This window comes from Strix aluco, chromosome 2, assembly GCF_031877795.1.
Source record: "Strix aluco isolate bStrAlu1 chromosome 2, bStrAlu1.hap1, whole genome shotgun sequence".
In the NCBI taxonomy this organism is placed as follows: domain Eukaryota; kingdom Metazoa; phylum Chordata; class Aves; order Strigiformes; family Strigidae; genus Strix; species Strix aluco.
In genome coordinates, this window is record NC_133932.1 from 41,313,083 (window position 1) to 41,340,567 (window position 27,485).

The window sequence follows — 27,485 nt, forward strand, 5'->3', positions numbered from 1 at the left end:
GCAGAGACCAAATAATTTGCTGCCCAGCTTCATGAGCTGCCCCATAGTCAAAAGGCCTTCACTACTGTTAAGGTCTCCTTAAGCTGCTGCTGTAGTTGCCAAGTAATCAGAAGCCCTGAGAGAAAAGAAAATACGCCACAAATTATGGCGTGGGAACTCGATGCCACCACCACTGTCAGAGAAAAACAGTACTCCAGCTCCCTTTACAGGAGGAGAGCTTTAGATGTTTAAAATAATGCTTGGTGGTGCAGCAGGATAGCCTGCTCAGTAAACTGACAAAAGACAAAAGAAACATCAAGTACAGCCATCAATCCTGAGCAGCCTGAGTGTTGCACATGCCCAGATCCTCCTTTAACAACTTGCAGCAAATTTCTAGAAGTAGAAATGTAATTATTTTCCAGAAGGAAGGACAATTTAAAAAATGCTGAGACCTAACCTCAACTGATCAGGTTTTATTAAATTTCAAATTCAACAGTATAAAATGTATCCTCTACATGTGTAGATCAAGCACAGTGATACTTAATAAAAGCAAAGGATTGCTACAGATATTATCTTTATAAGACATTTTCCATTAGGAAGGAAATTCTTATCCCTCAGAACAAAATAGGCATGTGTATTATACTTTGAAAAGTGATATGAAAAGCTAGCTGAAGGCTTATTCACCAGTTCTGAAGTGAATATACCCTCAGAAAACACCTCATATTAGAAAATTGTCAACCATTATATTTTCACTAAAATGATGGTTCAACTGGATTTGCATTTATGTGGAGGACTGTTCTGATTTAGTACATTATCTGCTGATTTTTGTAGGAGTGACCCAAGGATTAGCCAAAATCAGGTAACATATTTTAAAGTATGTGGGTTTGCTAATGGTAATGTGATGCAGTTTTGCATCATGCTGAAATGTGCTAATTACCATGTTTTCTAACTAATATTTCCATGAGGATGCATCTTAAATACATGTATAAGCATGTTTAAGCAGATAGAGGTTCAAATTTATTTTACAAAGGTCAGTAACCAGAATGTCGGATTTGGTATACGTGAAACACCAGGATGCTGAATGGGTCTTAAATAATTATTTTAATGGGAACATAAAATAAATCTGCTTTGTTGCTTTATTCCCCTGAAAAATTAAGGGTATGTTTTCATTGTAGGAGTTAGAATTTCACAAACAACTCTGATAATGTAGTAGTGGAAGGTATTTCATACAGATTAGTCCTTAGGGAAATAAAGCTAACAATAAAGAATTTCCATGGACTAACTTAGGAATAAGGCCCTTCAAACACCGAACAAAACCACACAGCGATATCTTTCTTCCTCTTCCTCTGCCTCTCTTTAACCCCTCTCCCCCCAGGGCCCCCCTCCATCCTCACCTACCTCCAAAACAAAATAGCAGTGCTGGAAAATCGTCAGATGGGACTCAGTGGGAAACACTACCAGATGCACAGCTGAAGGGCACTGGAAAGAGATGCAGTTCTGTAGTGAGACATAATGAGGTAGACCTTTTAGATAATTGTGTCTAATAAACTATTATTGTAGTAGTAGGTTAGTACTGGAATTATTTTTAGGTTTGGAATTTTTGTGCGTTTATTGCAGTTGTCTTAAAGTTGCACCTTTTATAATTACTGTAATTCTAAAGTTGTTGGGAACCTATGGTGTCAAGGAATTATTATAATAGTATGGGTTGGTAGTTCCTGTCTGGTCTTAGCCAGTGGGTATCCACATTATGAAGCTGCTGTTAGAGGTGTTGGGGTTGGTAAGCACAGCAAAGAGCCTGAGGCTGAAGACTGGACCATGTTTTTACTCTGCAGGGTATTTTCACACAAGTATATTGAGGTATTGATGGAGCAAAACTTTCACAGTTGTCCTTTTTGTTCTCTCATAATGTTGAAAAAAAGAGTTTACTCCCAGCTATGCTGATCTGCCATTCTTTGTGAACTCTAACTTCAGTTGGAATAAATCATAGCTTGTCATATCTGCAGCTGCATACCTTTCTTTAATGTATGTGTTACATATTTGTTTAACCTACTGAGGCTGTAGCTTATAAGTTGTTTCTGAAATATTTGTAGTATTGCAAAATTGTTGAAGTTGGAAGAGATATCTTAAGAGTGTCTAGTCCAACTCCCCTGCTCCAAGCAGGATCAGCTAGAACCAGATGTCCAGGGCCATGTCCAGTTGGGTTTTAAGTATCTCCGTAATGGAGACTTCACAACCTTTTTGGGCAGCCTGTTCTGGTGTTTGATCACCCTCACAGTAAAAAAGTGTTTTCTTATATTCAGATGGAATTGTATATCTTTTAATTTGTGCCCATTGCCTCTTGTCCTGTAAGTGGGTACCATGGAGAAAAGCCTGGCTTCATCTTCTTCATTCCCTACCATCAGGTTTTTATAAATATTGATAAGTTTTCCTCCCGAGCCATCTGTGTTCCAGGCTGAACCAAACCAGCTCTCTCCACCTTTCCTCATGTGAGAGCTGCTCCAGTCTCTTAATCATCAGCAGTGAGTGCTTTTGAAGCATTACCCAATTCTTCAGCGTATTTGTGAGTTTTCAGCTGATAGATCAATAGCAGATTCCTTCTCTTTTAATGCGGTAAATGTAAACAAACACAGTGCTCTCAGAATAACAGTCCTTTCATTTAAAGACTATCAATAAGCAAATGTGTGTTCGTTTTTTAACAAAGTTAAAATATCTCTCTTTTTTTCTTCTCCTTTCCCCTCCCCACCTTTCTTTTCCTTTTGGACAGTGTTCCTGTTAGATTATGGGTTATGAGTTCCTGGCTCTGTATTTTTGAGATGGATTCTTGACTGCAGCCCAGCAATCAGCCCAACTCATCTCTGTTGTTTCTACTTTCAGTGTGCTCCTTAAGGAAGTTCAGTTGAATGCGCCTGCGTCCATACTTGATAGGTCACACTTTTTTCCTTTGTAGGGCAGGTTTTTTTCTCTAACCTTAGTTACATATGGCTCTCCTCACCCTGCAGAGAGTACAGACAAATCTTGTCCCTCCCATGCCCCCCCCCAACCTGTTTTTTGCACAACTTTTTGTGTGTTTTCTTTTTTAAAGAAAAATCAATTATACTAATGAGTACCGGAGACTGCTGTTGCTTTTCAAAAAAAGTAAAAAAGACTTCTCTCTTCATAATGAGAAAAAAGACTTTGAAAAAATACTAACCTGTTAGGTTTGCACCAACAAATGGGTATTTATTCCAGTGGTTTCCTGTTTGCTCCAGAAGGTGGTAATTTTCTGTATTAACTTCAGTCAAATACTAGAACTTGAGGTTCCAGAAGACAATCAGTGTAAAGTATTGTTGTTAATAAAAAGGATCCTCTTACCTAATAGTTCTTTTGCTGAATGAAGGATAATTTTGTTTGTCCCATGTGGCTTCATCTGTTTTGGTCATATCAGCATAGCAAATTAGCAAGTCTGTGAAGTGATTCTTAGAGCAAAGGATAATTATGAATTTATTCTAATTCTTTTACAGGAACTATTGTTCGACGGCATCGGATTCCACTTCCACCTCCTCATGAAGATCAGTTCTATACTATAGATCACTTCAATATCAACATAGAAGTAATCCTTTATGCCCGAAAATATAAGATTATAGATTGTGACCAGTTTACAAAAAATTTTCTGAGGAAGATGGGAGTTAGATTAAATCCTCCCACAGGTCGTCCGGATGACCCGTACACCAAAGAGCGACAAAAGGTCAGATGACGCAGTAATAATGAAAACTTGATTTTAATAGAAGTGCCATTACTATCAGTAATATGCATTATATAAAATATTTCATTAATAGCAAATAGAAAGTAGCTATTTCAACATAATAAATCCCAAGAGAAAACTTGCTTTTAAAAGTTTTATTATATGACTCACTGTACTAACATAGCGAAGTCTCAAATATAAGTGATTTTATCCTGCTGTGTTCACACACCTTTTGAAACAGAACAAGATTAATTGGTTAAAATAAAATAAAGCTTTCAGTATTAAACAGAAAAGAAAAAAATGGACCTATTATATGTTCTACTAACATTTTTACTTGAGCAAATTTAATGATAATAAACACTTTTAAAGTGTTTAAAGGAAGATCTAATTGGAACTGTGGTTCAAGCACATCCATGGCTTTCTGCAGAGTCACTTGGTCTATTCATATGTCAGCCTTCATCTCTATGTTATTAACAGCTCTTTGCATGTGTAAAGCAAATTCTTCTGCCACACAGAACCCAGCACGCTGCAGTTTTAAGAGTTTTATTTGAACGCAGTTCTCTCTTTTATAAATATATGGGAACACATACACACGTCCTGCCATGTGGATTCCCCTCTGCAGGATTTGGGGTCTCTTCTCTGGGAATAGAAGTGGGAGTGATATTTTCTGTAGGGAATAATGACAGTTTCTTTCAGTTCTGTTTTTCTTGATTAATATGAGTGTAGATGGCACTGTATTTTTCTCTTGACCTGACTCTGTTGAGACTGCTGGCCTACGATATGCAGCATGTTGTGATAGATCCAGCCTAGTACCCTGAAAGCAACAAATACTCCTGTGTCTGTGCATTCAACTTAATCCTCCTACTGAGAAAACTGCTGCAGGTCTCAGCAACAAAAATGGACGGTAATTATGACTGAGATGTGCAGGACAATTTACATGCATCTGAGGCACTCTCAGGCCAACATGTTGGTTTCACTTCATTCATGCTTTCAGGCTTTTTGCAGTCCCCCAGTGAAAAGTATTTGTAATACACCTCCTGGTTCTGTGTAGTCGTGACTTAAGCTGGCCGTGGGTTGCTTTTCCCTTACTCAAGCCTTGTAGGTAACAGGTGTGTATTAACACATGCGGAGTTGTCTTGATGTTGGCAGACTGTGTCAACATTATATAAGGTACTGCATAACCTGCTTAGATTTTTTTTTTTTTTTTAAAACGAGCAAAACTTTCAAGTATTGTGCATATGTGTGCCTAAAGAGAATGGAGAGGGGGAAACGGTTTGAGAAATAAGAGCATCAGGAGACCAAAAATTACTGAAATCTATGTCTTAATATTTTCAGTTGTTGAGAAATTACAGAAAAGTTATCTAGCAAATTCTGGCTGCTTTATGCTTTCACTTCCCTGTGACTAATTTGTGGAAGGTAGGTTTTTTTTATTTATTAAGGGTGGATTGCTCTGGACTGCTTTCAGCAAAATTAAATTGGTTTGCACCAGACTCCTAATAGAAGGCCAGAAAATGAAGGTATGAAGGAAAGTAAGGAATGTGATGAGATAGAAAATGAGACCAATGAAAAATGTAGCAAAGCCCTTAGATTCATATTTCTGTATTATTGGAGACGATATCCCACGGATGATGATGTTATCTGGCTCTGTGGCTGTATTTGGTCTCATTGTACCTTCAAGGGTCAGGAAGGAGGAAAGATGGTACTGGGATGGTAAATACACAAGTTGTATGAGCATGATGATGCCTGAAATGGAAAGAGTGCTGCAGATCAGCAGGGACATTGGCAGGCAAAATTTGGTTCTGCCCTCCTTTTTTTGATTTGATGCTCTGAAAGAACAAGCCTTTTCCCTCTCAGATTTTTAAGGTCAGATGTATCAGTGGATAAATAGAAATTTAGACAATGATATAAACTGCCCATAGTCAACAGTTCTTTCTGTTCAGACAGTTCAGTTTACATTGTCTCATTGATGTCTGTCACCATTCTTCTTTGGAAGCAATTTTGTAGATTTTTGTAGATTAGAAGGACTGTCTTGTCCCTTTAGCCCACTTTGGACACTGTTTATATATGTGACTGTAACTAACAGTATGTAAATGCAGCCCTTGGATTGGATCATCATCCTGGGATCCGATTTAATGCAGTGCTACTGGTTTTGCAGCAGCTGTGACTGTGGATAGCATCTTGTCATAGATCACATCAGCTGGAACGTATCTTTAGTTGGAGATCTCCTATTCCTTTTCAGACCTATGGGTGTATATCGAGAGGAGAACGTACATACCCAGTACCTGCGAACTGTATGGCATAAATCAAAAGTTAATAAACTATGATTTAAAGATAAAAGAAAGAAAACACCAAAGGGAAAAGAAGGAATTAATTCTTTATACCACATCATCTATAAAAAATAATTTTTATGGAAGTAAATCAGGAAGGGTGATGCTATTTGGAGTTGTAGTGATCTGATTACCATGGGCAATTTGTTGAAAATTGAGCTGTACTATAAATAATTTAACAATTCTCTGATCTGAAGGACCTTATTGCAAGAAAAACAAGGATCAAAACCAATCCAAAATTGTTTTCATGTATTTTCTGAGGGCACAGCAACCCTGTAAGTAGTTCTTTGTTAATGGCGTAAATAGTGTTTCATGTATTGTAATTGTGTGGTGTTATTTGAAAATCCTAAAAGCATGTCCTAAGATTAGATGTTACCCTGCAGTTTGGTGTCCTGTTTTTAAGAGCAAATAATTAAAAAGGTGTTTCTCTTAATTTGTCCTTTATCTGCAGATTCTGGATAGTATGAAGCCATTGCGCCCTTATGAGCGCATCGACACTTTGAAACAATTTCTGGACCATGATGGACATGTTTTACGTTTTTTCTGTGTGTGGGATGACCCAGAATCCATGTTTCATGACCCGCGGGAACTTGTTATGCACTATTATTTGTCTGATGATACTATTGATATAAAAGAAATTATACCAGTAAACTCAGGCCGGGATGCAGTTCCACTTTTCCTCAGAAGAGATAAGCTTCCAAAGGTGAGGAATGAAAATTTCAGCTTATTTCAAATTCTTCTGCTAATGAAGAAATATTAAATGCCTTCTTTTGAAAATCCTGTATTAGTATTGTAGTGATATTAATCATAAATGCATGATTTAGGTTTTGCACACATTCATATAATAATAAGTGATGGAATAAAATAAGTTTAGGCTTGTCGTGCTTAAATTAAAAGGAGAGAGAATTTAGGCAGAAAGATATCCTGTGATTTCCTTTCTCCCATATTAGTGTATTAAGATAAATGTATTAATAAAGCTCTACAGTAATTGAAGTCCAGAAAATTAATTAATATTGATAGATAAACAGAGGTGAATTCAGATTTGATCCATGTAACTTATATTTGGAACCTTTGGAAAAGTCCAGGTTTAGTATTCCATAACATTACTTCTTTGTAGCAAATCTAGAGTGACTTCTTAAAACTGAGTTCCTAGATTTGGGACCTTATGCAAAGCTAGTTAAAATCAATAGGAATCCATGAATAAGCTTTGTCAGGCTTATTTGAGAAGGCTCCTCTCAGAGAAATCTTCAAGGGGTTTGAGTCCTTTGTAACCTATTATGAGTATAAAATTAATGAGCTGGATACACTTCTGATTCTGATCCTGATGACAGAATAATGTCAGCCCACAGGTGAAATAAAATACTGGGGAATCTCTTCCCTACTTTCCTTCTAAGACTGGTAATCTATTTTTGATGCCATAGATGTACATGAGATTTTATACTAAAAACCTAACAGCAAAATATTACATTTTTCTCACCTTGTGCATCCTGTGTTCTGAGTTGCTGATTTAGCAGTGGCTCTGTTAACAGACCCCTTCTACCACTGAAGTGCATGTTGCAATTTTAAGGGCTAGCTTCTGCCTCTGAATTCAGTGGAAATGTTGAGAAAGACAGCAGAAGAGATCAGTCAAAAGTTGGGGTGTCAGGGAAGGTGGTAAGACAAAATAACCCACTTTGGTTACCCTGCATCAGCAGTTTGTTCATAATTTTTAAAAATGTAATGTGTTTGTGTATTAAGTTTGATATTACTGGGATAAATTACTAGTGTTAATTTTGAAACTCAGAATAGTAAGAAAAATACTAAAATTTTTGCCAAGAGAATCATGCTGACTTGAATCCCCTGTATTTGTGCAGGGGTTAGCACAGTAGGACAAGCCCTGAATGGTTCTTTTGCATGTTTTTATAATTATTACCAATCAAAATAATAACCTTTAGAGCAGATGTTGACAACAATGTGCTACATTGGGTGTGCTACCCCTTGCTTTCTGTTTGCCTCCAAGAAAAAAGAGACTTTACTCTTGGATACACAGTCAGATTCTGAATGTTTCTTCTGGCATACATACTGGCTTTTGACATATACACTGACTTTTACGTTTGGTGGTGTAATCTTACCTTAGAATTTATGAAAAATTCTCCCAAGAAAATACTATAATATCAGTCAATCTGTAAAAAACCTGCTAGTTCTAAGGTAACTGTGTTCTCTTTCTTCACTGTTAACTGTATTTCTTAAGAATTGGTCTCTTTTCTTGCAGTATGCTCCCACTGGGCTGTATCCGCCAGGCACAATCACCAGTCGCACTGTTCTCAATGTGTTGGGAAAGTTAGGCCATTACATTCTGGACAATCGTAAGGTCAGATATTACTGAATGCCTCCAGCTGTTGAATGTCTTTATAGTAGTTTTTGTAATTTCTGCGGTTGCTATCCTCTACAACAAAGAGAGTTATTTATAAAATTATGTTGCCACTGGAGAATAGCTCAAATGAAAAGTACTGAGATTGACTGTATGTAAATTCCACATTTGTGAAAGTGAGGTAGCTTGGCACGGGGTGAAAAATACTTGCAAATGGACTATGAAGGTTATATTTGAAATCACATGCACTAAATGACCTAGATTTTAAGAAACGTTGTGGGATTCTGAGATTTATAAAGCTGCTGTATAAATGTTCCCTCTTTTATTAGACAGGAGCAGTGCATCAGGAATTTTACAGAGACAGTGACCTGAAAATAGGGGCAGTAATTAATGTTTGGGGAAGGAAGATAATACTCTGTGATTGTGATGAATTCACTAAAGAATATTACAGGACAAAGTACGGAATCGGTAAGTAGTGATAATTATCCTTTCCTTATGAGCATTTTTATACTTCTGAGTTTGATAGAACTGTCTTCAAATTTTATTACTGACAAAACATGTTCATTAAAACTTTTAGCAGTAACAATCTGTCGTAGGCTGTTAACAGCAAAGCAGTAATTTTGCAGGTGATCCAGAAGGGCTTCTTATATGTTACTCCATTGAGAACTAACACATAATGTACATGTTCTGTTCCTAACTGCCTCTGTTTTAAAACTAGAATGACAAAATAGTCATATGGATAGACTGCCAGTTGTTCTTCTCTCCTTCCTCCTCCCATTCCAATATCTGTGTTTGCAGTCAGAAAATAATAAAGAGCATGTAGTGAGTGGGTAGGTAGAACGAGTTCAATTATTCCCCATTATACTATGTTTCATTTTATGTGGATGTCAGAATCCTCACACAATAAGATTTTCTGACACGACAGTAGCAGTCTATCACACTATTGGTTTTTACAATGCAGTTTTGTGTATTCTGGACCATTAGAGTATGTATCCTGTGAAGTTTCAGCACTGAATTCTGGAAACATTTAGCGACCATGCCCAGAATGGAAAAGCATTTTGAAAATGTCTAACAATAGGGGCTTTCGTTTATCTGTCTTTGAATTCCCTCAGTCAAACTTGCTAATGGTTCTATTATGGACATCTTCCTGCAGAAACGACTTAGATAATTTCTGGCAGTTTATTCATTCAGTAAATATAGCTGAGTGTCTGACTGTTCAGAGATGGCTGGAAGAATCCTACCATGGCCTCTCGCTGACATTGTGAAACAAAATACCTGAGTAGACTATTTCTTTCAGCTTGACTTGTGATCAGATAGAGTGTAGTGTTGGGATCAAAGCTTGTCTGCTGCATTAGGGGAATTAAATGATGTAGCGCTGCCATTAAAACACTAGATTTCTTAATTGTCAAAACATGTCTCATTAGGACTTTTTTAATAATAGCATGTCTGTACCAAAATAAATATTTTCTTATACTAGCCAGTGTGTGAGGAAGTCATATTCAATAACCATAGTATTATCTATAATAATAGTGAGTCTAACTCCAGAGATGCAAAACAGGGGGTTCTTCCCTGAGAATTTCTTCAGCCAAGACCGCTGCCACTATTTGGCAGCAATATCCTCTGTCTGAGCAAAATATCCTGTAACAGTGAATGGGGATTTCTTACTCACAGCAGGCAATAAATGAAATGCAGCTGACCATTCTGTATCAACCAAGCTACGCAACAAAGCGTTACACAAATGCAAAGGCTCTTCTCCTGTAATGCTGGCTCAGTAATTACTGGTGATGTCTGTTCCAGTTAGGTGGTTTGCAAGTTAGGAGAAGTCAGAAGTTGCTGATGTGCAAAATTCTAGAAAATTGGGACTATAGGTGATCTAGTCCATTCCCACTGTTCTGAGGCAGGACAGTGTATATACATAGATTGTCAGGAGACTGATATTAGGAAGCATTTCTTTCCAGAATGGGTTGTTAGGTGTTGGAAAGGGCTACCCAGGGAGGCGGTGGAGTCCCCATCCCTGGAGGTGTTTAAGAGTCAGGGTGACATAGCACTTAGGGATATGGTGTAGTTGGGAACTGTCAATGTTAGGTTAATGGTTGGACTGGGTGATCTTCAAGGTCTTTTCCAACCTAGACAATTCTGTGATTCTGTGATGTTTGTATAGCCTTTTATCAGCATCCTCCAGTAGAGGAGATTTCTTTGCTTCCTGAGCTATCTTGTCCTAACCTCATAGTTAGAAATGCCGCTGAATAGTTGCTCTGAAGCTGTTTTGTGTATGCTGAGAGAGTTAACTTTTTTGTCATGGAGAACAACTTCTCAGTACCCTCTTTTTGTAACAAACTTGTACATATTTGAACACTATTCCAATACAGCATCTTACCACCCTACTGCCCTCCCTGGCCATTTGCTGCGAGGGGAAACCTTTCAGTCTTTCTCCATAGTCCATTCTTTTATTATCTGTGATAATTTTTGTTTTTTCTCAGTGCTCTCTCCAGTTTCTCTGCCTCCTTAACACAAAACATACAAAAAGTGCTCTAGCTGAGATCTTTGGGAAACTGGGAAGGTTTTGCACGTACCTTTAAGGAAACATGATGGCAGAGACTCTGGCTAACACAAAAAAACCCCATCCATCTTGATGCAGCCTGTCTTGTTTACAGAAAATACACGCTTTCTTAGAGCTAAGAGATTCTCACAATTTGCTGTGAAATTCTTTCCTGCTTTCCCCAACAGGATTAAAAAAATGTAGGTATGACTTTTTAACTAGGAGGGTCTAGGAGTACAATCAAGGTAGTTTTTGGCTTAGAAGCAGGTTTTGAGAGAGAAAGGGTGAGGGTTCACCTTTTATTCTTAGTGAGTTAGAAATTTTGTTTGTGTCTGGTGGACGTGCAAGGTACTCTCAGTGGGCTCAGTCCCACAAAGTGCCCAGCATTCTGCTCCCATCCAATTAAACACTGAAACGTGCTTAATTGCAGTTTGAGTCTAGGGAGACCATTTACTTGAGTAAGAGTAAGCAAGTGGATAAATTAGTTCTTACATCAAGGCACAGTGCTCAGCACCTGATGGCATCAATCCAGCTGTTTGTTATTGTGTTTTCAGATTACTCCAATTTATACTCTTCTGCCAAAGCCATTAAAGAGGCTGACATTTATTTTTGACTCTGCAGTTTCAGCATAAGTTACTTGCCGATGGAATTTGCCATTTAGGAGAATGAAGGGCAGTTTAGATTTCCCCTGAGGTGTATGATTATGATATCTGATCTATTTCCAATGTTGGTTTTGCCTGTTTTACTCTTTATACTGTTTATGAAAAGCAAAGGAGAGCTTTTCCATGGGTAAACAATAGCTAATCCCTTTCAATAGGAAGCTAATGACATTACTGTCATCTAGCAGTGCTATGAATGCAAGAGAAGATGCCTTAATGTGTGATATTATCTGTCCAGACTTGCTAGTGCAGCCTCAGAGGAGGAGAAAAATACTCTATAGCCATGTAGGTGTTGTGGTCACCCAGGTGAAACATGAAATATACTGATGTGCAGATGGGGGAAGCTGATAACCGTTCTTCTCACTAAATACAGTATCTTAGCACAGAGTTGAGCATAAAGTGTTCTTTCTTGAATAACAGATTGTTCCTGAAGGAACAAAACCAGTAAAATCTGGTTTCCTACTAATTTTTATTCAGTGTCCCAGCACTTCCCAAGCCTGTCTGTTACGCCTTTTCGTAGCACCCTGCGATCCCTCTCCTGTCCCAGCTCTCCTCGCCCTCCCACCCCCTCATTTCTCAGGCTCCCTCTCTGACCTGGGCAGAGCAGCGTGCGGGGTGATCGGCTGGCCAGTATATGTGTGCTTTTGGCCAGGCAGCTGCTGCTGGATAACAGCTGACTTCTTGCTTTTCCCTCAGTGGGGGCATTAAAGCCTGCTGCCAATTTTCACTAAACTCGTCAGAGATCAGAGTCTCTCTGGTATCTAACCTCTCTGCTACATGCAGTGGAGACTGAGCAGCGGCTTCTAAATATACTTGTGCATTTACAGATGCCTTTTTTCCTCAGGTAACCGGAATAATCATGAAGTAAGACTCTGTAAAAAGGATATTTTCTTTGAATCAGAGTACACAGTCATGTTTTAGCTGCATGGATGGTTCTGTGAGCATTACATTTTCTTTAATCCTGCATGTAAAAGTTGTGAAGATGGTGGTATTGCCTTCTTATTTTACTACTTACCTAAACTGTGAATCAGACTCTCACAAAACCAGGTCTCAGCTGATTGTTATACATCTCATATTATGTATAGAGAACATCATGTTATCAATGTCACTCCTCCAGGTTATCGCCACCTCTTACATTGTCCAAGGCTAGTGAGATTTCTCTCCCCTGTTCTTGTCCGTAATGCTCAGAGGTGTCTGTCCTCTTTGTCTGAAGGTAGAATTTCTTGCCTGCCTGCTATATACTGATATTCAGTACAGTTATCACTCTAATCCAAAATATGTAGCACTTGACTCTTCCTTGAAATACGATTTTATCTCACACATGAGGGTTTTCCTACAGTTCTTCGATTGAGGGTGAAAGGTATTCTTACAATGTACACCAAAATCATACAGTGTCTATTGAAACTGAAAGCAGACAAGGTCATTCAAGCTGGTTTAATGTGGCCTCTGTGGCAACAAATTCTTCTTGAGGAATTTAGTTTTTCTTAATGAGAAGACTTTTTATCCTCAAATTGTTTATATGCTAAAGATGTGGCTGGAGCTGTTTTGTTTCTTGCTGTTCCCAGTGCTTGTTCAAATCTCACTCAGGTTTTGATGTTGTGAGAAAAAGTTGCTAATATGTGGTGCATGTTTGACATAGTGGGTGAGATAAAGCCCCTAGTGCCAGCCTATCTCCTGCTGGGCATCAGCTGATGAAGTAACAAGGGGTGAAACTGTCCATGGGGAAAATATCTACACTATTCTTTCTGGAAGTAGAAATTTGTAATCCTGGACTTTCAATTTACCCTCTACCCACTGTAAATTCACACTGAGAATGTTACAGCCTGGAAGAAGAGAGCATTGATTCCTTTTCCAGACTGGACAGAGGTAATTTTCTTAAGAAACAGTGATAACCTGGAGAGGAGTGCATTTGGTGTGTTAGTACAAGCTGTCTGTCTGATTCTACCCTAATGGTGTGTGGCAGAGCAGAGATGACACAAGTTTTGAGCTCGGGTATGGCTATTAGTCTACTGCACCTAGCTGGCTGTTCAAAAGTTGCAGAAATTAGTTTATAACTAGTTTTGTAAACTGTGTTTCTCCATGGCAATTTCTTTCTGAATTTTGATTCACAGGAGAGAATCTGAATATGTAATCCTATAAAATCCTGGAAACTGTAGGTGGCACAAGGCTGGATGTTTGCATTGTTCTCTTTAGTGAACCTGAATGAAGAAAGGTCCTTTTACTTTGGGGAAAGGATGGGAACCAAAGCGCTGAACTTCTCTTTGGTCTTTGTTTAGTCCAAGCTTGGGTTGTGAGGGATTTAACAGTCTCTGAGGCTAACAATATATTCCTCTTAATTTGTAGTTCCCTTCTAGTTTATAAATCTGATTTTGATCCATATGTGCTAAAGTACATACAAAGGGAAATGCTTTAGCATTTCTTAATGAATGCCTTATGCGTGAGTGTCAATGTGGGTACGCTGTGACCTGCATGTAAACACAGTAGCTTGTCTGTAGAGTTTATCAGTTCAGGGGGTGTCCCGGCTCCCCCAGCGCTCTGGGCACAAGCGTGTTATTTGCAACCGTGCAAAGGGAAGGGGCTTGTTTCTGTTACAAACCTCCGGGAGGAAACACTAGTGCAGATTAACATATTGCATAATTTTTAAAAAAATAACGTTAAGGTTTGTAAACAGCAGGACGACCCTAACTACAAGAGCCGCAGCCCCGGTACTGGTCGCCGGGCGCTGAAGAGAGGCGGTGGGAAACGGCGCGCGGGCGGCCGCCGCCGGCCGGCCCCGCCGCGCGGCCACTAGGTGGCACTGTGGGAGCGCGGGAACGGCCGCCTGCGGGCGGGCACAGGCGGCCACGCGCTACCGCCCCTCCCCCTGCCCGCCAAGCAGGGCCCGGGGCGCGGCCGGTACCGGGGGGGGTTGCATTCTGTCGCACGTCCTCCGCGATCGTCGCGACAAGGATTGCGTCTGTAGGTTATGGAACGTGGCGCCCCGGCAGTGTCTCGCGAGGCAGTTTTGCGACAAACGGTGTTTGGAAAGCAGTGTTTTGGTGCGTGTGTGCGTAGACACGTGCTCTTCCGTGGTGAAGGTCGCTTTGAAAACTTCTGAATGGACTTTCTTTTGCATATGGACTTGGCCTTTGTACTTCTGCGTCGCAGAAAGGGCACATGCAGCTTTTGTGGAGAAAAATGTTGGCATGGTTTTGCAAAACCCCTTTTTGACTGATTAAGGTAAGGTATTAGTTTTTCAAGTCAGGCCATATTCTTCTAAGAGATGAAGACCAAAGGCAATCTCATTGTGTTTTCAAGTTAAAGAAAAACTCTTGACATCTGAATGCTTTCTATATTTTTCAACTTCATACTGCTGTTAGGCAAGTCACAGTATGTTGCTTTGATCTTCTAATATAACCATGTTTAAAACATCTTAATCACGAACCGGTTCAGAAAACGTTCCAAGTGACAGCGGTTTTGTCATATGCGCTGAAACCTGTGCTACAAGTTCAGGTTATTCATCTCTCTTCAGTTCTGGGTAGAAAAGTTAAGTTTTAAAGAAAAAACCTTTATTTCATGGGATCCACTTCTATACACTAGTCACTTATATCACTCTTTGCCCCGTGGGCTGTGGTTTGTGATGCATCTTCCAGTTTGCCTCATGTTTGTCTTTCACTTACTAGCCCAGCCAGCCACCCCTTCTTCAGGGCAGCATCTCCAGCTCACGCAGGTGTGGAGGTGATGCCACTCCACGTGGGCAGTACTGCGTCGGTTGGCTCCAACCTTCTTACTACATCTGTGTTGGTGTGGGGAGGGCTCTGCAGGTTGTGGGTGGCAGCCAGCTGGGCTTGGGACCACAGCAAAGAAGGCCAGCTGCAGCCTGGGCTGCCCAAAAATCGAGGAAAGTGACTATCGCCCTCTACTCAGTGCTCATTAGACCTCTTCAAGGTACTGTGTCTGCTTTTGGGTCTGCCATGACAGGAAAGACATGGACAAGCCAGGGCGAGTTCAGGGGAGGCCCCAGGATGGTCAGGGCTGAAGCACACCCAGGAGAGCAGGGCTTGCTCAGCCCTGGGAGGGCCCGAGTGGCTGCCTGTACCCACCCATGGGGAAGTTGCTGAGACCAGGCAGCCTGGCTCTTCATCTGTGACACAGTGGGAAGGCACAAGGCAACATGCATGAGTGGAAGCAAGAGGCTATCAGGAAAAACTTTCCTCCCCGGGGCAGACTGCCAGGTCAGGCTGTGCAGGCTCTGTCCTGGGAGGTATCGAGCCCCAGCTGGACACAGCCCTGAGCAGCCTGGTCTGGCCTGGGGCTGACCCTGTCCTGAGCAGGAGACCACACTAGAGACCTCCCCGTCCAACCTGGATTATCCTGTGTTCCTATATTTATGTCTTCATTTGCCTCAGGTCTGCCCATTTACTTTCTCCCATATACAAGTTACTTTGTTCCTCTCACCTTTTCCATTTTCCATTAACCTTATCTAACCAGCAGACTGCATTCTCTGTTGAAGTTTTATGTGAACCCTACTGGCAACTGGAAGCTGTATTGCAGTGAAAGAGCCGTGCAGGGAAACAACAACGGTACAGCAAGATTTTCACCAAGAGAGGAGTAAGGAGGGACCATAGGGCAGCAGGGCTTTTGGGAGCAACCCTTATGGGAAGTGAGTGCAGGTCCCTGACCAGACATGTCTCTGCTGAGTCAGGAGAGCTCCTGCTGTGTATCTGGGTCAGTCAGGACCATTCATCACTGTGAGGAAATACTTAAGACTGGGGAAGATGAGGAAAAACAAAGCTTCCGACACTGGATAAAGTGAGATGTGGACTGAAGCTATTGGCTTCAAAGTACCAAAGTCTTCTCATATATGTATGATTTAAATAATGAATAAAATCTTATTTAGTTATGTATTTATTTTCCTCTGGCAAAAAGCAGAGAGCAGGAAACTCATAAGCCAAGTATTTACTTAATCATGTTTCCTCAAAGGATAAAACTGAAAAATTAATTTAGAATTATTATTTTATCCCATTTTGAAACTACATTTGTCTTTCCTTTTGCATGTGTATCTTAATGATATTTGTCAAACATTTTAGGATTATGGATTAAATCCTGAAACCCTTGAAGAAACAATAATTTCGCTGTTGGCTTTTATGGAGTCTTTTTCTACCCTGTAACAGTAGGAGGGATCCTGGTTTGACTTTGATCAGTGCTCTGTTACAGAAATAGGCTAATAAGTATTCATATCGAAGGTTTAAATCCTTAGTAGAATGGCTTCATAAGAACAGTAATAAATAAGTCTTGCTGTCTTTGTTGTAGAGGATTTCACTCCAGTTCCATTTAAGGCCCCACCACCGCCAAAATCAGAAAAAATGTTTCCTCCTTATACTGGATTTGGTTCTGAAGAGGATTCTCTGTGCTCCTGTATGGGTCTGCTTCCCAAGCCTCCCCAAAAAGATTTTAAGAAATTCATGGAGAAAGACAGGTATTTCAGTGAAAAAATAGCTCCAACTTTGTAAATTATATCATTTTGTGAAGAAGATAAATGTTAAGTAGAGGTGTCAATTTTTAACAAAATCCTCAGCTCATCAGACTTTTAAGGAACAGGTGCATGAGGACTGGTTTAGTGACACGGTACTCCATTTTTGTCTGAACTCAGCAAAATTTCTCTTTTGAGAAGGCAAATATTCTGATCCTCCCATCCCCTAACTTCTTCTCTTCCGCTGCCTTCAGTGGGAGTTTTAGTCCAGGAATTAGTGAGGAATTTTGTATGCTTCAGCAGTCCAACACTGATTTGTTTTTCTGTTTGACTTTCTGCATTTACTTTTTTTGTCTGCTGAATTTCATGTAGTTTACTATAGCTATATTAAAGTATTAACCCTTTACTTTCCATTGTGGAATGGTTTGTCAGGCAGTGGTTATTGAAGCCCAAGTGGAAAGCAAAGTCACATGCTAGAATTTCACCTGTAGAACCTCCATGAAAGAAGAAAGCTATTAGAAAAAAGTTTGGGAACGTATTGATAGTACATATAGCGGTACTGTAAATCATTTAAAACACAATCACTTAGCAAATATCCAACTAGTAAGATCATCTGGTGGGCCTGATTTTGTGGAGATAATCCTAGTGTGTATTGCTATTCAGAATTTGATCTGAAAATAGACATACCTAAATGTGTCCTTCCTTTATAAATTTTCTGGAAAGAAACTTGGTGCTTGATTTGCAACTGAATTTGAATACAAATTCATTCCAGACTTGTGGCAGAGAAGTAATTTTCCCCTGAAAATTATTCCTTTCTGTCTGGCTGACTCTAGCTGGTTCTGTAAATTTAAGCTGAAAATGGTTTCTGACAAAGTAGGGAATCTTATGCCATTTCCCTTCTTGGTCCAGGAATAACACATTGTATGTTACAAAACTCAAGAGAATGCATCTCTTAGTGATGAAAACTTTTCTCATACTCTTTTTCTGATTCCTTACCTCTTCTTTTGCTTTTTAGAAGTGGCATGGAAAGTAACATACTGCGCTTTCTTGCAAAACTTGTCACAGATAGTCCTATTGACAAGGATCGGAAATTCATTATTTCCTACTTCCTGAGTGATGACACCATTTCAGTTTTTGAACATACACAGCAAAACACAGGTAAGATGTAATAATGTCTTGCAATCAGTCCCAGTTGCCCTGCTCGTTTGATTAGAGTTCACAGTAAACATTGTGGCCAGACTCATCACTAGCAGAAGCAGGGATATGGAGTTCTAAATGGGAATTACATCAGCAGGTCTGCTGCATTATCTTGCATAGCTATATGTCATAGTAATTTATAATCTCATCACTCAGAATAATGCTGTTTGTTGTATGACAGTACTTCACGACATCCTTTGGGAACTGGAAGTTTAATGCATTAGAACTTTTATTACATTTTAATTTGCAAACTTGGGCTTTAAGCATTTGCTTTTGTTGTGGATAACATACAGGAATTGTGTTGTAACTGACGATAAATAGGGACAGGAAATGTAAGAAATCAAGAATGAAAGATTAAATCCTTTGTTTTGCAAGACTGTATTATGGTGTTATGAAACCTATGTAGCATCCATTGTATAGAGGCACCTCATGAAACCAAAACAGCTGTGATATTTTTTAACATACTTTATCATTAATCATGTAGTGTTGAGCATATAAAAAGTGAAGATTGCCCTATGCTAGCATTGGTACGCGTGTATGTGTGTGTATAATACTGAACTGAATTTCAAGAGCCAGGCTACCAGTGTTTAAGTGACAAATGCTTTGTTACTTCTCAGTTGCTTTATCACGTTTATCCTACTGCTGAAACATGGTCACCCAATGTTGTCATGGTTAAATTCTTTTGACCACTGTTGTCCGTTGTAGGCTGCCTCCAACCGAGGAGATGAAAGGTTTTGTGATTTTCAAGCATCTTTTTATTTGCTTGGAGTGTCCTGCGCATGGGAGGAAGGACACAGCACTGGGAAGGATGTCAGGAAGTCATTTTGTAACTCAGAGAGATAGGGAAGCCTTGGCTAAGCATGACCCTGTTGGAGAGATTAGTGTATTTCTGTGAAGCCCACAAAACATCTGCAGCAAGAGTGTCAGAGCAGTTAACATCCAGAAGTGCTCTGGCACCTCTCAACATACACAGTTGAAGGGGTGACTCTTAAAAGCTGCTGTCAGCCTCTGATAAAACCATACAGAGAATAAAATCAGGAAATCACATTCTCTCAAAGAAGAGAAAAAGAGTAATAGATGGTTTCCTTAGTTACCATGTTAGGCTCTTGTGGAACCTCGTGACTAGCTCTTTTGATATTGCTTGAATTGCCCTGTATCAGCATCTTAGCACAGAGCACCTTTGTATGGTATTTCAGGTACACCCTGCAATGGAGACCAGCTCACTGTGCTCAGTACTGACCTGTTTGGTACTCGCAGCTCACTGTCTAGAGCAAAGACTGTCCTAGGGAGAATTGTTCACTCCCCTTTGCTTCAGGCTCTAGCACCAGCAGTTGACTTTCTGAGGTCCAGTTATTCAGCTTACAGTTAAGATATAAGTATTCTTGCGACCCTATGCGTAAGCCTTTACTGTAAATGATTTCTGATGTTAGTTCTTTTCAGATCTATGATGAACATCACATCCATAAAAAATGGAGGTGTGGTGAATATCTAGACCCTTCTGTATTCCTAGAGAACTCTTTCTGTGCCAGTGGTGCTACTGAGTCATTTTGAGTGCCCTGCACACGGGTAGGTTTTTGGAAGACCTGAGCCTTTTCAGTGAAAAGAACTTCTAATGGCATCTCTGCTTGCCTCCAGCTATGTTATGAATGCGTAAATAGGGACATCACCCCCAACTAAAATACAAACAATTCTCTGAGGAATGGTTTGAAAATGTGTAGAGTACCTGCCTAGGCTTCAATGAGCATTCTCAGTTAGCCCTGCTGCACTGCAACATCAAGATTTAGCATTGCTTACAGCACCAGTGTCCTGTCGTCATTATTTCACTAGTTTCCTGCCATCCAGTGGCCTGTAATTTATGCAACTTCTTTTGTTACAGTTAAAGATGCATCACATATGTATATATTTATTATGTAATGCTACTATGAAGCTCAAGAGCAGGTCAGTTGTCCACTAGTGAATGACATGTTTGATTGGCATTCTTTATGTCCGGAGACATAAAGAATGCTAAGGGTACAGCTGCACTGTTAAATTAAAGAAGTCCAGGGAACAGTTTGAATCTTGGACCCCAATCATATGTATTGCCTGTTCAGTCACTCCTGGTTCTCCTTTGCACCACTCCAACTAGACAAGGTCCCAGAGAGCCTGGGGCCCCTCCTAGAGAATGCTTAACTCCAGAAAACTCTTCTGCAAGGCAATAAGGACAAGGCTGCACCAGATTTGGCTTGCTCCACCCTTATCAGTCGTCTAACACTATCCCAGGAGGTTTTACACACTCAGAAATTCAGGTCCTTCTGCCACACCCAGAGGCTGCAACACATACCCTCAGTTTTATGCTGAAAAACACCACTCTGTTGGGCTGCAGCACAGCTCTCACATACCTTCAAACAGTTTGAACACACAAAAATAACAGCTGTGTCTTAAGACCCCAGATTTATCATGTAGCACCCAGAGCAGAGCCAGAGCCACACACTGCAGTGCAGATGTGGTCAGTTGGTCAGGCTCTCAACAGCATGGGTGCCAGGCCAGAGATTGCTTCCTGCCTTCGTTTTATTTTGGGATGAGAATATATGATGGGATTGCAGCTGGGAGCCCACTCTGAACACTGCTTGTCAAACAAGATGTGGAATGATAAATGGCGAGTTTGCATACCAACAATAGCAAATGCTTTAAGACCCCTGTGAAAGGCAAGTATCTGTAAATGGGTTTTTTAACTTCCCTGGGATGTTAAAGTGGATGGAGTAGCTGACTTTCAGAGGTGTAGAAAGGTGAAGTGGAAGGATGTGGCTAAGAGCTGGCCATTGGAGAGTTTAGTGAGAACAGCCTTGAAGAGGCAGGATAAGAAGTAGAATGGAGAGGAGGTAGAGCAGCAGTTGGAAAGAGCTCTGGGACTGCAGAAGTTTCTTTGTTTCCACCTTTCTTCTTTTCTATCTTATACCTTTCTCTTCTCTCTGTCTATCCCTCTCTCGTTTTAGTCATGCCTGAAAGAAAAGTGAATGGATTTCTTCATGGTTAAGGATGAGAAGGCTTTGGAGAGAGAGAATTCTATTCGACACAGTTCCCCATAGAATTCTCACAGAAAAACTGGCTGCCCATGACCTGGATGAGCGAACAGTCTGCTGGGTCAAGCACTGGCTGGATGGACAGTCCCAGAGAGTGGTGATCAGTGGAGCTAAATCCAGCTGGCGGCCAGTCACAAGTGGTGTTCCTCAGGGCTCGGTGTTGGGACCATTTCTGTTTAACATCTTTATTGATGATCTTGATAAGTACATAGAGTGTATCATCAGGAAGTTCGCAGATGACACCAAGATAAGCGGGAGTGTCGATCTGTATGAAGATAGGGAGGCACTACAGAGAGACTTGGATAGATTGGATCGGTGGGCCAACGTTAACAGGATGAGCTTCAATAAGGCCAAGTGCCAGGTCCTGCACTTGGGCCACAACAACCCCATGCATCGCTACAGGCTTGGGGAGGTGTGGCTGGAGAGCTGTGTGGAAGAGAAGGATCTGGGGGTTCTAACTGACAAGCAACTGAACATGAGCCAGCAGTGTGCCCAGGTGGCCAAGAAGGCCAACGGCATCCTGGCTTGTATTGGAAATAGTGTGACCAGCAGAAGTAGGGAGGTGATAGTCCCCCTGTACTCTGCACTGGTGAGGCCACACCTTGAGTATTGTGTCCAGTTTTGGGCACCTCAATACGAGAGAGATATGGAGGTGCTGGAGCGAGTGCAGAGGAGGGCAACGAAGCTGGTGAAGGGCCTGGAGAACAAATCCTATGAGGAGAGATTGAGGGAGCTGGGACTGTTCAGTTTGAGGAAGAGAAGGCTGAGGGGAGACCTCATCACTCTCTACAACTACCTGAAAGGACATTGTAGAGAGGTTGGTGCTGGTCTCTTCTCACAGGTTAATTAGTGATAGAACAAGAGGGAATGGCTTTGAACTGCAACAGGGGAGGTTTAGACTGGACATTAGGAAAAAATTTTTCACAGAAAGAGTGGTCAGACAGTGGAATAGACTGCCCAGGGAGGTGGTGGAGTACCATCCCTGGATGTGTTTAAGGGTCGTTTAGGTGAGATGCTGGGGGATATGGTGTAGGGGAGAACTTTGTAGAGTAGGGCTGATGGTTGGACTCGATGATCCCAAGGGTCTTTTCCAGCCTGAAAGATTCTGTGATTCTGAGAGGTCCGGTAAAAGCAGCTAGAAAAAAGGAGTAAGACATGCAAAATGGGAGCGAGAAGAACATGCGTGTGAGAAGGAAAAGTGTTGAAGTGGTGGGGTGGGAGAAGAGCAAATTTGAGCACATCTCAGAGAGGGGATGAGTTAAAACAGTAAATGACTCCCAGAATAACAACCTGAAGGTCCCTTTTGTGCACAGGTTCAATGGGCTATTTTTGCCTTTTTATTTGCATGATTGATACAAATTGGCAAGTAAAAATGTTTCAAATCTCAGTCCTAAAATGGAACTAATAAATTGCTCTTACTTTTCTCAGTCCTGAAGGCGCAGAGAAGTACTTCACACTATTAGTGCACTGTGAAACTGTGTTTGAAATGCACAGGGCTGGACATCTTGAAGCACTTGTTGAGATGGGGGTCAAAGCATGAGAACTTTGGCTCCCCATGCAGAAGATCACAAGCCCTTTTTTACTCAGTGTAAGACCAAGCCAACAGCTGTACAAACACCTGCAAAGTCCAATCTGATCTTAATGGAAGAGGGTCTTTGGTTGTGGTGTTTATTTTGTGCCTTGAGCCTGGCTCTTGTAGATTTCCATCAAAATTTCTCATCAGGTTTCAGTGTAAAATCTCTTACCTAATGAGATATTTTCGGTTGTTTTCCTTTATACCTCTTCAAATGTACTAACACATAATGTTTAAAAAACAATTATGGGACAGAGGTATCAAGTTTCCAATCTAAGCACACAATTGCAGGGAAATAGAGAGATAAGAGTGAAGTTCCAATCTTACAGAGACCAGTTTTATTTAAATATTACAAACAGTTGCCAGGATTATATAACCTAAAAACTGCATATTTGTTTTAATAGCTAGGTGAAAATAAATGTGTTAAGATTAGAGTTACATTAGAGATTTAAATTGTTTTTTGATTCAAGCTAGATCTGGCCATTGCCATAGTGTTTTTGTCTTTTGCTTTTATGGTGCTAATAAAACAATTAAGACAGACATCTGCTCCAAACTCTGGTTTACTAAGTAGTTTGGTTTCACATTCATTTATAATTTTGACTATAAAAGGCATTTTATTACACTGTTCATCAGCCTTTTATTAGACTTGCATCACTACCTAATATGTAAGGCGTCATTAAATGTTACTAAAGTATGCTTTTTGGCTTTTGGCTTGGAAGCTCAAATATAAACAGGAAGCAAACCCCAGGCACTCCAGAGTTGTTGTAGGGCACATATCCTGATGAAACAAAATGTAACAGAATGCTTGCTAGAAAGCTTGGTGGCATGCAGTGCAGTCTTCTGGTGCACCAGAAGATATTACTGGAAATATACCGAAATATTACTTGAGCACTGTGTGCAGTTTCCAGTGGCATGAATATCATTATAATGTGAAAAGATACAATGTGACATACCCAGCTCATGAAAGAAATAACAGATCGTAATTAAATTGCATTGGCAGAACAGTATGTAGAAGTTAGTGTCACTCCCACTTTTTTTTTTTACATTCAAAAGCCCTTGAAAACAAGTTAGAATTACAGTGCACCAGAATTCATGATCTTTGTAGGACTGTGCTATCCTAAGTTGTGAATTTTTTTTTTCTTTTTTGCTTTAACAGTTCAAGCATAATTGCCTGCATCTTACATTTTCCATCTTACGTTTCTCAGGGGTCAGTCCCAAGGATGGCAGCGGGGTTATGGGAACGATTTGAAGAGGCACATTTCTGTCCCATTTTAAAGAAAAGCGAAAAAAGGAAGGTGTTTGGCAGGCATTCAAATGAGACATGTCACAGAATATGCACAATGTAACTTGCTGTGGACGCTGGCAGAGACAGTTCTTTTAGCAATGAGAAGGAGGGGGAGAGTATATTATAAGACACTCAAGGATGAAAACTGATATTTAAATACAAACCAGTTGGTTTGGGTTTTCATTTGTGGTTTTATTTTCCCAAGTAAAGCCACAATTAATTATTTACAATTCTATTCCCATAGGGATACTTGGTGGGAAGTTCTTGGAAAGAGGTCGCATTAAGAAGCCTGGACAGGAGCTCTTTAAGAGTGAGCCATCTGAATACTTCAATGCTCAGAATCTGTTTGTTGGAGCCAGAGTTTGTTTCCATGGTCACAACTTCTTTCTGGTGGATGCCGATGAGTACACGTTCAACTACATGGAGAAGCATGCAAATGAGGTGAAGCAGGGTCTTGTTATTTTCTATTATCTTTAAGGACTGTACCTTATCTATATATTTTTCAGAACTACTTGTACCTAGTTTCTTCACCCAAAGTTCACATCCCAGTGCTCTCTGTCTAGCAATGGATTTAGGAGACACTAACTAGGGAGTGCATGCAAGCCTGGCCACTCTTTACTGTCCATTCCACTTCTACTTTCTCAGCATCCACTCTTACTGTATTAGGGGTTGTTAGAAGATATATCCCTGCCTGTTCCTTCTTGAGAATGTTTATGGACCTCTTGTCCCTGAATTGCATCTAACCCTTGTTGAACCTACAGATACTGTCTGCTTCCACAGCTTTCTATGGCAGCAAGTTGAAAAGTTTGCTGCCTGCTATGTAAAAAAAATATGATAAAAGAAGTAAGCTTCTTTTATCTGTTTTAAACCAACCTCCCACTAGTTTCAATGCCAGTTCTAGTGTCCTGGGGTTTGGTGAAGATCCCCATTCACCTTATGCACAACTGTCATAATTTTGTAAATCGTAGACATTCTTCTCCCTCAGCATGATTCTCCCCAGTTAAGAGTCTCACCCTATTTTAGTCTGTCCTTGCAAGGCAACTGTGAGATGTGGAGACTGGAACAGTGCACAGCACTTAGGATGTGGGCACATCCAATTTACAGTCTTGCCAATGAGGCTGGTTTATTCCCTGGTTTGATTGTTTGGGTTCATACATATTTATCTGCCAAATTGTTTCCCTTGTAATATTAGAAAGTCATATCACAGTCAAGAATTCAAGCTTACAGTTTGTACTGATTTTCACTATAGTTTGGTGTTGCCTTCAGAGGGGAGAGCAGCAATAAATAGAGAGCTGGGGTGCTTCTGCTGATGTATACTCTATGCTGCCAGTCATTACACAAATGGCTGGTAAAGAAGCTCTCGTCCACTAAAGCCAGAAATGTATCCAATTGGAGGAAATTGATTGTCCTGTAGCAATTGTCCCAGAGGTCAAAAAAGAAAGGATACAGGGATGGACAACCACAGTAGAGTCACAGAGCATTTTGTGGGATTTTATGTTGGTTTAGTAAGAAATGTAGATTATGGTTTCTTTTTATGAAGTTTGTGCTGCAATATTTGAGTAAATGTACTCTGATACACTTGGAAATTCCTGTTATGTGCAGCTCTGACCCCATTGCTCTGAGCCAGCTCAGGAGCCAAGGCACGTCAGCATCCCAATCCCTCTTCTGCACTGTTGCTTCATCACGGCATGATCTTGAACATCAGCCTTTGGACTAGACTGTACTGTGAGGACTTTGGCGTATACTTCATAGCTCGTGATGGGGTGGAAGCATGAATTGTGCTTCAACAGACCTTCTCCAGAGCTGCCCTTTTGCTTAGGCTATTAAAGTATGATAAGGGATTGCCTAGGGAAAATAGCCAGGAGGGTTTATCAAGCTATGGTCCTCTGCCTATTTGTCCAGACCTTTTGTGGATGAAGAAGGGAGAAGGTTCTTAGTGCAAGTTTTAATTGTTCCCTGTCTGCTGCCTCACCAAAGCGCGTGAATCTGCAGGACTCCCAAGACACCAGTAGGCCTAGTGTGGTCTTGGGGACTGCAAGTCTTGATGCCATTGTGCTGCTGAGGCAGAGGTAGATGCAGCCTGACCCTGGTGCTGCCTTTGGGCCACACGTGCTGTTCTCACTCAAACAAAAATAGCAGAACAGCATAATTTCTTTGTAAATTAACGTGGAGTTAGCACCACCTGCCTTCCCTGGAATAATGAGGAAGGTCTGCAAATTGCATGTTGATGTAAAATGCTACGACTGCTAAATGCTTTAAGCAGTAAAACGCAAAGCTGTATACATTATGTTTTCTTACTGCCAGAATATTTCTCCTCCTAGTAGAATCAAAACCAAAGCTATTCTCCAAAATGCAGAGTGCATCATTAAATAGTAAGTGTTCTGTGGAACTGCTGTTTGCACTGATTACCTTGGGTCAGACAGGTGAGATCTTAGTTTTCCAGATGCAATGATTGTATATTATCAAAATAAAATCTGCAAAATGGGAAGAAGCAACACTAAAAATACTACTTTAAAGTGAATTTTGAAATGTTCTTTGCATGGTTAAGATTTGAAAACAGCTGGCAGAAAAAAAGGTTTATTCTCCCGATGATAGATGCTTTACTCACATCCTTTGAATAGAGCTCCAGAAGTAAGGACACACCTTGTTTGCCTCAGTTCATCAGGGGATTGCATACTCAAATCACAGGGACTTCAGCAATTATTAGAGAAGAGTAGAGCTGGAAGATGGTTTGAAGAAGGGGAAACAATTTTAAGATGACTATTTGTCAGCTATTTTTAAAATGAGAAAATAAATAATTTTCCTTCTGAATAGAAAGAAGTTTCATTTTAGCAGAGCACAACAGTACATTTTCTGAAAACTGGTGAAAGAAATCCAGGTGGAATGTTTTTCTTCTGGAAAATGCCATTTTGACCACATTTCTATAGGCATATGTTGATTTAGATGAAATTTTGATTGGTAATCATAGTTCAGGTGGGAATTGATTTTGCTATCATTGAAACATTTGTTTGACACCATGTAAGATATTTGGAAAGTTTTAATTTTTGGTTTCAAAATTTTATTTATTTATATTGATTTTAAGTTATGGGGAGAGAAAAAATCATTGAGTCTTGTCATTTCGATTGCCACCTGTACTGAAAGTAACTTTAAGGATCTAACTCTCAAAACTTTTCAACATTTTTAGTTTCTTTTCCCATTTGAGGAAAAAAAGATATATTTAGAAAGTGTGAATTTGCTTGCAAAACAGAACATGTGTTTTATGCACAGCCCTACCGGTATTATCCAGGTTTGAGGAGGACTCTTTCAAACAAGGCATTGCTGTGCCTCCTTGGAAATGAATTTGT

General features: G+C 40.3%; 1 protein-coding gene across 2 annotated transcripts in view; it reads left to right on the plus strand.

The window, feature by feature from the left end:
- Positions 1–27,485, plus strand: part of EFHC2 (EF-hand domain containing 2) — a 63,841-nt gene that overhangs the window by 18,452 nt on the left and 17,904 nt on the right. For both annotated transcript variants that reach the window (XM_074814509.1, XM_074814510.1), the window contains exons 4-10: positions 3,480–3,703; positions 6,479–6,730; positions 8,279–8,377; positions 8,707–8,845; positions 16,868–17,033; positions 18,043–18,185; positions 24,386–24,582. In XM_074814509.1, coding sequence (XP_074670610.1) covers positions 3,480–3,703; positions 6,479–6,730; positions 8,279–8,377; positions 8,707–8,845; positions 16,868–17,033; positions 18,043–18,185; positions 24,386–24,582 — 1,220 coding nt within the window. The remainder of the gene's footprint in view (positions 1–3,479; positions 3,704–6,478; positions 6,731–8,278; positions 8,378–8,706; positions 8,846–16,867; positions 17,034–18,042; positions 18,186–24,385; positions 24,583–27,485) is intronic.